Source organism: Mustela nivalis (assembly GCF_964662115.1).
Source record: "Mustela nivalis genome assembly, chromosome: 15".
Lineage (NCBI taxonomy): Eukaryota > Metazoa > Chordata > Mammalia > Carnivora > Mustelidae > Mustela > Mustela nivalis.
Genome location: NC_139034.1, coordinates 87,105,929 through 87,115,852, shown reverse-complemented (window position 1 = coordinate 87,115,852; position 9,924 = coordinate 87,105,929). Strand labels below are relative to the sequence as shown.

Here is a 9,924-nt window from a genome sequence, read left to right as displayed (position 1 = left end):
GCCCATGAGGGTCTGGAGAAGGAGGGCGCGTCAGCCGCCTGCGGGAGGACGCGGGGCGCCCACACACCTGCTCTCGCCACCGCTGAAAATTCTTGCTGAGAGTCAATGAGTAGGAGGAGAAGTGTCCAAAGAGAGAAGTGGGATCTTTCAAAATCGGCATGTCCATACAAGACTGGGGAGAGTCACCTTTCCAGAGACTGGAGCGCCCCAGCCCCCGCCCCTCTCCGGGGTCCGGCGCCCTCCCGTCGCGCGGGGTCGCGAGGGACAGACCGGCCCAGCGGGGAGAGGCCGCGCACACTCGCTGTTTAACACACATTCAAAATCCCTTCGCCGATGATTGAAAACTCGAGAGTTCCCTGTCCCAGCCGCACCGGGAACCCCGCCGTTTCGCAAGGGGAGCCGAGCTTCCTGTACCCCCAAGTGTTAGAGGAGGAGAAAGACGAGGGACGAACCACTCGCTCTTCTTTCTGGGGGAGGCGAAAAAGCAAAAGAACACAAAACCCAGCAAAACCTCCGACCCGCAGTGTGACAAAGCCTTAGCTGCTCGAGCAGTGAAGGCGCAGACGGACCCCAGCGTCGCAGGCCGCAGGGGGCAGGGGGCCCTTCTCCAGAGCCCGCGGCGTGGGCGAGATTTCTCCATGGAGAAGCTGCGGTGGGGGACAGTCCTGCTGCTGGAGCTTTGCTGAGGACCCTGTGCCCGAAGGGGCGGCGGGGCAGACAGGGGCTCCCACGTCCTCCGAGCTTTGAGGGTCTCAGTGCCCCTCACTGCCAAGAAGTTAGGGGAGTGTGGTCAAGGGCTGGCTTTGCCAAGCACCCGGCCCGGCTTTGGGCAAACCCGGGCTGTCCATGAGGCTCTGGGCCTGGTGCCAGAGGCCATCGGGGCTGGAGAGAGGAGCCCCAGGGCTGCCGAGAGCAGGACCTCCAAGCCGAGCTGCTCGAACTCCTGCGGAGAGCCAGACGCCACCCTGCGCTCCTGACTGCGGGGGAGCGGGGAGCGGGGAGCGGGGCCAGCTAGTGGGGGGGCTGACTGGCTGGGCTCAAGGAAACCCATCCCTGAGAGCCGGTGCTCGGAGCCGAACAGTTAGGACCCCAAGTCTTAGCGGAAAGCCAGAGAGGCGTCCTAGCTTAGGAGGGCCCCAGAGAAACCATGGGTCTGGAGAGGAAAGGGGTGTCCCGGCCAGCGTCAGAGACAGAGGGGAGGCAGGAGGCCAGGAGGGCCGGGGGGCAGGACTGTCCACACCTCCACCCGCCGGGAAGCAGAGCGAAGACTTGACTGCCCCCGGCCCCCCAGCAGCGCTGGCTTCTCATCCTCCTTTCTTGTCCCAGAAAGGCCTTCAAAGTCCTCCCCACAGACAAAGGTCCTCCAAGACAAGGTCCCAGACCTGAGGGGTCGGAGGAACCTGTCACCCAGAGGAAAGGAAGGTGTCCCAGCTCTGCATCTTGATGTCTAGTCCCATGAGGAAGGCTGCCAGCCAGAGACTGGGCAGCCGTCTACCCTCCTGCCCTCCGGAGCCTGGCCTGCCTTGATCTCCGGCTTCCAGGATTGGGACAAAATAAACTTCTGTCCTTTAAGCCAACCAGCAACCCAAGCAGATGAACAGACCAGTACGCTGGGGAAAATATGTCAGCATCCTTGTCCCAAGGAGGATGCAGTCAGTTTGGGGGGGAAAGAAACACAAAGACTGGTGGTGTCCATCACAAGCCAGAGAAGGGTGTCTGACAGATGCTTGAAGCAGGGTTAGGACAGAACCGATGGCCCACATTGTGGGGGTCCACCTATGGAATCACCCAGCTTTGGAGGGAGCTGAGCTAGGGATAGAAAGAATGAATGCTTCGGGAGATGCAAGGAGGAAGGAAGGAGGACGCTGCTGGCGCTGATCCCGGGCCAGCCCTGGGGTCTGTGCTTGCCCCCGAGTGTGTGTGACTGAGGGTTGGTGCCCGTGGATGCTGCTGAGGCCAGGCGGGCCGGGGGTTGGGGGGAAGGGGGTCGCTGGTGCAGCCGGCAGGAGCTGTACCCCAACCCGCGCCGCGGGGCACCACGCAGCTTTTCTTTTGGAAGATCCTCTTTTTACCAGAAATTACCATTTTGGAGTTTGTTTCCATTTCTGCAGAATTCCTCAGATTTATTTTGCGGTTTTGGAATAGTTTTTATGATAAACAGAACGTGGGCTGCTGGAAGGCGTCCTTGTCAGAGCGAACGAAGACGGTTTTGCAATCTACGGAGAAGCCGGTAAGGCGGGTTGTTGATCTGCAACAGTAGCCGGTGTGCGGAAGCCCCACCACTGCAGCCTTGGATATTTTGTTTCACTGTTTTCAAGCAGGGAAAGGAGTTTTCCACTGTTCTCACCCGCTCCTGACCCCCATCTGTGTAGACTCAGGCTGCACAGTCTTTCTGCGAATGTGTCTGTCCGGCAGCCCTGCACAGTGTCCCGTGTCGTGCCCCAGTCCTGGGAGATCGTAGTGCCCGCCTTCCGGCAGGTGCCCCCACGGCAGCATAGCTGTGAATCTGGCCCTGGGTCTTCGGCTGGTTCCAGAGAAGGGAAGAGGCTGCAGGCAATTAATCACCTGTGAGCTGCAGAAATTGCTGGCTGTCTCCCCTCCCCGCCAGCCTCCTTCTCTTCCTAATTAGAGAATTTTTATCTGGGTACACAAGGACTCAGGGTAAAAACGACATTTCCCAGTCTACCTTGCAGTTAGGTATGGCCATGTGACTAACTTCTGGCCAATGGGATGTAAGCCAAAGTGTCACGTGTCAGACATTGGCCACTTGGCCAGCCCTTCCTCACTCCTGCTGCTTGGAATGTGGGTGTGATGGCTGGAGCTCCAACCCACAGAGGGAGGATGAGAGTCCCCTCTTGGCTCGCAGAGCTGTGAGCTGGAAGGAGTCCCGCAAATTTTGTAGAACAGACCACCAGGCCAGCCTCAAATGGTCTACCTCAGAACTCTTTTTGTGAGAGAAATAAATATCTCTTCTAAACTCCACTTATTTGGGGCTTTCTATCCCTATCCATGGGAAACTAATCCTAAATGGCACAGAGTACGTATGACTGACCCGGCAATCCCTCCAGTAAGAGATGAGTATAAAGAAATGGTGGAACAAGTGGGCAACACTGTCTTCCGTCTCAGGTGAGGGCTCCACCCACTGGGTCCACCCCAGGGAGGGCGGCAACTTCCCGCCTGTGGCTCGCTCAGACAACAGCTTACAGACACAGCACTGTTGTTCTGAAGTCGAGGTGGGTCTTGTGGATATGAACGACAGAAAAGGAGACCAGTATTTTATGGGTGTAAAGGTTGGGGTCCTGGCCCAGCAGGTGTGGCCGAGGGCGGGACCTCAAGCTTCCACACGTCCTCCACCGCATCTGCTGCAGGACCCTGGGGAGGCTGCTTGCTCACAGCCCCCTCTGGCTGCCCTCATAAGGCAACTAAACATCGCAGGACACCACCACCACCGCCCCTGCCACCAAGAGGGATCCGGGTCCCAGGCCTGCAGCCATGCTGAGGTCGGGAAGCCCTGCTCCGGAGAGGGACTGCTGTGAGCCTCGAGCTGATGAAGAGGGATGTGGCACCCCAACTTTCCACATGCTTGTCCTCGGTTCCTCTCTCTATCCCTCCTCTCTCCTTTTACTCCACATCCAATTCAGAGCAAATCCTCTAGGTCCCACCTTCAAAATCTACCCGGACTGTTAACAGCTTCGAAAGCTCCTCTGTTATCATGCTAATTGCAGCACACATTGTGTCTCCCAGGCCTCTGCGTCTGCCGTGGCTGCCTGGACGACCTTGTGTAGGACAGATCCTGTCTCTCCCCTGCTCAGAATCCTCTGGTATCCTTTAATCTCATTCAGAGTAGAAGATACAGCCCTTAGGATGACCTCTAGACCGCAGTGTCCTTTCCTGCTGCCCCCACTCTCCTCCTCACAGACGTGATGTCTGGCTTACTTGCTCTCTCCCGCTCCAGCGGCTCTGACCTCCAGTGTCCATCAATCCTACCAGGTAGGCTTCCGCCTCAGGGCCTTTGCACTCACTGCTCTCTATGTGAACCTTTCTTCCTACAAATGATGTTCAACACATCACCTCCTAACCCTTCTGAAAACTTCGTCTTGAAGACACGTTGTTTATAACAGAACCCCCTGCAGCCGCCCTCAGGCCTCATTCTCTGTGTACCGTTCCTGTTCTGTTTCTCTCCATCTAACACTTCATCACTGTCTAGGACGCTATATATTTTGCTTGTTTATTCCGTTGGCGGTCTTTCTCCTTGCTCTGTTCCCATGTAGGTCACGGCTTAGTGCTTCAGCTCCTCCCTGCTGAATGAACATATGACAGACAGGGTTTGGTTTTGTGGTTGTTTGTTTTCCTTTGCCTTTTCTTCCTTTCTTTTTTTTTTTTTTTTAAAGATTTTATTTATTTATTTGACAGAGAGAAATCACAAGCAGACGGAGAGGCAGGCAGAGAGAGAGAGAGGGAAGCAGGGCTCCCCGCTGAGCAGAGAGCCCGATGCGGGACTCGATCCAAGAACCCTGAGATCATGACCTGAGCTGAAGGCAGCGGCTTGACCCACTGAGCCACCCAGGTGTCCTCCTTTGCTTTTTCAAAAGGAGGAAGAACATACTTTACAAGGCAATTATTCTACAGCAAGGTGATATGGGAAACTGAAGCACAGAAGAAATGTAGATAAAACTAGATGTCCAGGGGCGCCTGGGTGGCTCCATGGGTTGAGCCTCTGCCTTCAGCTCAGGTCATTCAGGTCAAGATCTCAGGGTCCTGGGATTGAGCCTCGCATCGGGCTCTCTGCTTGAGGGGGGGGGCTGCTTTCTACCCCCCCCCCCGCCCCCACGACTGCCTCTCTGCCTACTTGTGATCTCTATCAAATAACTAACTAAATGAAATCTTTAAACAAACAAAATCAACTGGATGCTCGTATAACCTGCAGCAACTTGGTAAATACTAGAGGCGGCAGAGTGTAGGGCTCTGCCGGGAAGCTCCCGACTTGATCTCAGTGCCTTGCCAGAGGGACAAACAACTTTGGTTTGGGAATAGCCAGGCCTCCGATATCATATGTCTCCTGCAACAGACGAAAGCACTTCCGGAACTTCCCTCATCTTTACTTCCCCCAACCCCAAAGCTACTGTCAGTTACTCCTCACAACCCCGAGGCAGCAGCTCTGTCGGTCCCTGGGTCCTGTCCCTGAGCTTTAGTTAAAACCACCATTTTGCACCAAAGACGGCTCAAGAGCTTTTTCTTGGCCATGGGCTCCGGATCTCACCACCAATACTCCTCCAGAAACGACATCAAAGGCACCTACAAACACTCCCGAGTTACTGTGCAAAATCCAACGAAAGCAACGTTTTCTTTTTTCTTATATTTTCACTGCGGAGAGTCCCAGAATTGCTCAGTTTGCATCTCTTTTAAAAGGAAGCTACCTATTTTTCTTGGCTTTGGGAATGTTTCATCTAGCAATTTGGAAAAAGGATTAGCCTGTTAGGCTGGTGGTTTAAGCCCAGGCAGAATAAACATAGCCCTTGGCAGGTAAGTAGCTCCTTAAACACTCAGCCAACATCTGCCTCCTTCCTCCCTCCAGGCTCCTGAACAGGAATAAGGCGGTTGATAATCTTCCAGCATTTTTTAGGAGTGGCTGAAATTTGATACGGAGACTTTCTCGGGTTGAATTTAGTTGTTTGAAGTGCCGGACAATTAAAACATTTTTTTACCGGACTTGCTGAGCGAATTGTATGTGCCAGACACTGGGCTAGGTCCTGGGTCCGTGCGTCTCCTCGAAACCTGCTCCGAGAGCAGCAGCTTTTAAAGGGGCGACAACCTCCAGTTAATGAAATGTATTCAAATACACGTGACCGGAGCACAGACCGTGGCCCAGTTCTAGGAACTTGGGAGACACCAGAGAACAAAACCCAAAGACCCTGGTAGCTCAAAGCCCCACCTTTAGTGAATGATGGGGAGCTGAGAAAGGCTGAGCTGAAAAGAAGTTTAAACTTCACTTAAAACATGCTCCCTGCCCCCAGGGAATTTAAAAATTACTGCAGGATCTAAGAATGAAATAATAGTGACTATAAGGAGCTGGTTAGAAGGTGGGGGGCTTCACTGCTGGGAGGGCTAAGAGGGTGGGGGGCATTTACCAGAGGGGTTCTGGAGGAGGGGCCTGCCCACACGGATGGGCGGCTGGGGGGCTGCCCAGGTGAGCAAACCCAGAGGGTACGGCATAGCTGGTCACCATGTGTTTTCAGGACACACTTTCTTGGCTCACAAGGATGGTGAACTCACCCATTCTTCCTAACTCAAAGCTTGCTTTTTTTTTTAGAGAGATAGAGCACAAGCCGGAGAAGGGCAGAGCAAGAAAGAGAGAGAGAATCTTAAGTAGACTCCATGCTCTGTGCAGAGTCTGACGCCAGGCTGGATCCCACCACCTTGAGATCATGACCTGAGCCCAAACCAAGAGTCCGACACCTCACAGACGGAGCCACCCAGGCGACCGACTCAAAGCTTCCTTGAGCGTCTGTAGGGTGCAAGATATGCTTCACCAGCCTCACGGGTGAGCACCCCACAAAAAGTCCCTTCCTGATCATGTGGAAATGTTGGGGTCTGGAGCTGGAGGTCCAGAAGTAATTCTTGAGACTCCTTGGGTGCAAAATGGTGGTTTTATTACAGCACAGCGACAGGACCTGCGGCCAGAAAGAGCTGCTTGGGGATGCTGAGGGTCATTGGAACCTGCGGAGGTAAAGGCGAAGGAGGAAGGATTTTCACGAGGCAACCGTAGGCCCCAGCCCTGGAGGCCTGGCTGTTCTCAAACCAAGCTGTTTTTCCCTTTTTCCCTCTAGCAAGGCACATGAAGATCCGGAGCTTCCTGGAGGAGGACTCTGCCTGCCTCAAGCACTGGTCAAGGGCTGCGGGTTACAAGGAAGTTTTTTTTTTTTTTTTTTTAATCTACTTTTCCTTTGAGCCAACTCTGTTCTCCGCCGAGGGAGTTTGCGTTCTGGAGGGAGGGGCTGCAGAGTTCCATGTGTGCAGAAGCGGCAGGATTCCGGGTCATTCCAGATCGCGGTAGGAAAACCGCGCAGGACAGGGCCCCAGAGAACAGGGGGCGGGAGAACTCTCCAAAACCCCTGGGCAGCGTGTGGGGGCGGGTAACGCGCAGAGAGCCGGCTGCGAGCGGGAAGCGCTGGGCACCCGGGCATGGAGACCGAGCGCGCGGGACTTAGGAAAGGTCGGTGTGGCCGTGACCTCACGAGTGTGATGCGCCCCACCTCTGCGCTCGTGAGTCCCAGCGCCCGAGTGCCCCAGGCCTCTCCTCGGGGGCGCCGGCACACACCGCGGTCTCAGCAGACCCCCCCCCCCCCCCCGCCATCAGGATTCGAACCAGCACCGACTCGCCTCGGCGCTTTCTCCAAACGGAACACCACACGGCGTGCACTTCGGCAGCGCTCCGGGCCCACTGGAAAGGGAAGGAGAGGTTTTGCCGGCAGCGCTGCGACTGACAAAGGCCAGTTTTCGCTCCGAACTTTTCCGCGTTCGGGGAGGAATCGGCTCCTTGCACGCGGGAGGACGCGGCCCAGAAGCGCGCGCTCACCGTTCACCGGACTGGCAGCGCCGCACCGGTGCTCCTCGGGGCGCCGCCGGCCAGGGGACCCCACTCCGCGGTGCCGCGGGGCACGTGCGCGAGCGGCCCGAGCGACCCTCCCGCCGCCCGCCCTGCCCGCGGGGCTCAGTCCGCGGTCGGGCGCAGGAGCCCAGGGCAATGGGGGCGCGGGCGAGGTTGGGGCGGGGCGGGGTTCGGGCGAGGCCAGGGGCATGGGGCGGGGCCACGGGGGGGCGGTCCGGGGGCGGTCCGGGGGCGGGGCCCGGGCGCCCCCGACGGGCGCGGACTGCCGAGCTCTGGACACCCCAGGTAGGCGCTGGGCTGGGCTCTTCTCTCCTTCCCGGGCTGCGAGACCCACTTCCTCTTCCGCGCTCCCAGACTTCGGAGCCGGAGGGTCCCGGCGAGGCCCCACAAGTTCCGGCTCCCCGCGAGCCCGGGTCTCCGCGAATCCGGGTTTCCGCGAGTCTGGGTCCTCGCGAGTCCCGGGGTCCGGCGCTCGGGGGGCGGCGACCGGCTGCTCTAGCGGCGCCCGGCGCGCACCGGCCGGACCCGCGCGGGGAGCAGGAGGGGGACTTCCTGCGGGACGATGAGGAAGCCCGATGGGAAGATCGTGCTTCTGGGGGACACGAACGTGGGCAAGACGTCGCTGCTGCATAGGTACATGGAGCGGCGCTTCCCGGACACGGTCAGCACGGTGGGCGGTGCTTTCTACCTAAAGCAGTGGCGCTCCTACAACATCTCCATCTGGGACACCGCAGGTGAGGGCGGACACCGCTCGGGGGCCCGCCGTCCTGGGGCCCCGCGGCGGGAGATAAGCATCCCCCAGGGCCCCTCAGGGCCGGGCAGGACTTCCCCCAGGGCTGGAGCCCCGTGCACAGGGTCCTGCCTTGCACTGCGTGTGACCCCATCTCCGGATCGGATCGGATCCCTAGGCACAGTGGGAGACCGTCCTGGGCCCCTCTCTGTCCCTGCTTGTTCTCCTTTGCTGGGTGAGAAACTTCAGCCTCTCCGTGGGTCTTAGGGACGGGACAGGTGACACTCCAAAGAGAGAAGCTCCTGGTGTCTGTGTACCCGTGGCCGCTGGGCTCCGGAGCCCCACCATCCTGCTGACGGGAGCCCCACGCTCATGGACGGATCTCATTTGTTACCCCAGCCACCTGGAGGGCTGAGCACGGCTCGTGTAATGACCCCTTCTTCACGAAAGAGGAAGTTGAGCCTCAGAGCCTTCCAGACAGGCTTTCAGGGTTTGGTTGGGAGACCAGGAAGCCAAGCGCAGACCTCTGGCTCGGGCGGACCACGTCTGCGTTTCCCCCTTCACTTGCCACCTGCCTGATCTCGGCTCCTGTCTGCCTGGGGCTCTGATGCGGTTTTCTGTGGAATCATTTTTAAAATAGTGATGAATTATCTTTAGTACATGTAGTTTTTGTGATTTTTCCAAAAGAACACATCACAGGGTCTTGATTCAGGCTTTCGGTTTGTTCACTCTGCAAAAGTGCACTGGTAAGGACAGTCCTGTCCGAGGGTTTTCCTCCTTCCTCAGGGCAAGGGAGGAGGTGTTTGAGGTAAGTAAAGGCGCTGAATCGCTGGGCGCATTTTCCGTGCGCTCCACTTCCACAGGCCCAGCACTTTCAGAAGTGGCTCAAATACCGAAGGTCCCGTCTAGAAAGTTTCGATTGTCAGCCTGGGCATCCGCTCTGCTGGGTAGAGAAAATTAGAACTAGCTCCCGGTTTATAGTGGAGTTGATGGAGTTCGAGGATGTCCATCTGCCTTGCTCTGTCCTGCTTCCTTTCGTGCGGCCCCTTTTAGTGTGGTGGTTGATGGCTGACTAAACGATCTGCAGTCACGCTGTGAAGACAGCGTCTCCCAGGGACAGGTGGACCCATCCCTGCTCTCTCCTCCAGGCTGCGCAGACACGTTCCCAGATGCTTCCCCGAAGCTGACTTGGTAGTGTTAAGCGTTTGGTAGGGATGGACCGTAAGCTCCAGAAGTCACTTCACGTTGAAGTGACTCGGCTGCCTGTTTTGTGTGAGGCTGGCCCTGTTGGTCCTTTCGCTGGCCGGCTGGCCTTCGTTGCTGTCCCTGGTTTACAAGGGGAAGATCAGGATTGGCGTCGGGGTCCCCAACTGAGCAGCCCTGTGGCGTCTGCCGTGGGAGGTGGGGTTTCTGGAATGGGAGCCGACCTTTGGTGCCAAGCAGGCTCTCTGGCGTCAAGAGTGTGAACTAGCAAAGTAATTTTGGCTGGCCACTTGCTTCAGTGACCAGGATGTGACGCAGTGGGGACCCTGATCACCAGAGGATTTTGTAATACAGCAGATGCTGTGCTGTGCTGGCGACTCAT

General features: G+C 57.3%; 1 protein-coding gene across 7 annotated transcripts in view; it reads left to right on the top strand.

Moving 5' to 3' along the window:
• The first annotated feature begins 6,634 nt into the window (after window positions 1–6,634).
• Window positions 6,635–9,924, top strand: part of RAB20 (RAB20, member RAS oncogene family) — a 29,125-nt gene continuing 25,835 nt past the window's right edge. Inside the window, exons 1-2 of one of the 7 annotated variants that reach the window (XM_082701008.1) lie at window positions 6,635–7,034; window positions 7,358–7,489. In XM_082701008.1, the coding sequence (XP_082557134.1) occupies window positions 6,836–7,034; window positions 7,358–7,489 (331 nt within the window). In that variant the 5' untranslated portion in view covers window positions 6,635–6,835. Of the gene's footprint in view, window positions 7,051–7,357; window positions 7,490–7,782; window positions 8,344–9,924 lie in introns of those variants that run through there. The other 6 variants (XM_082701010.1, XM_082701014.1, XM_082701012.1 and 3 more) reach the window with 6 other exon arrangements.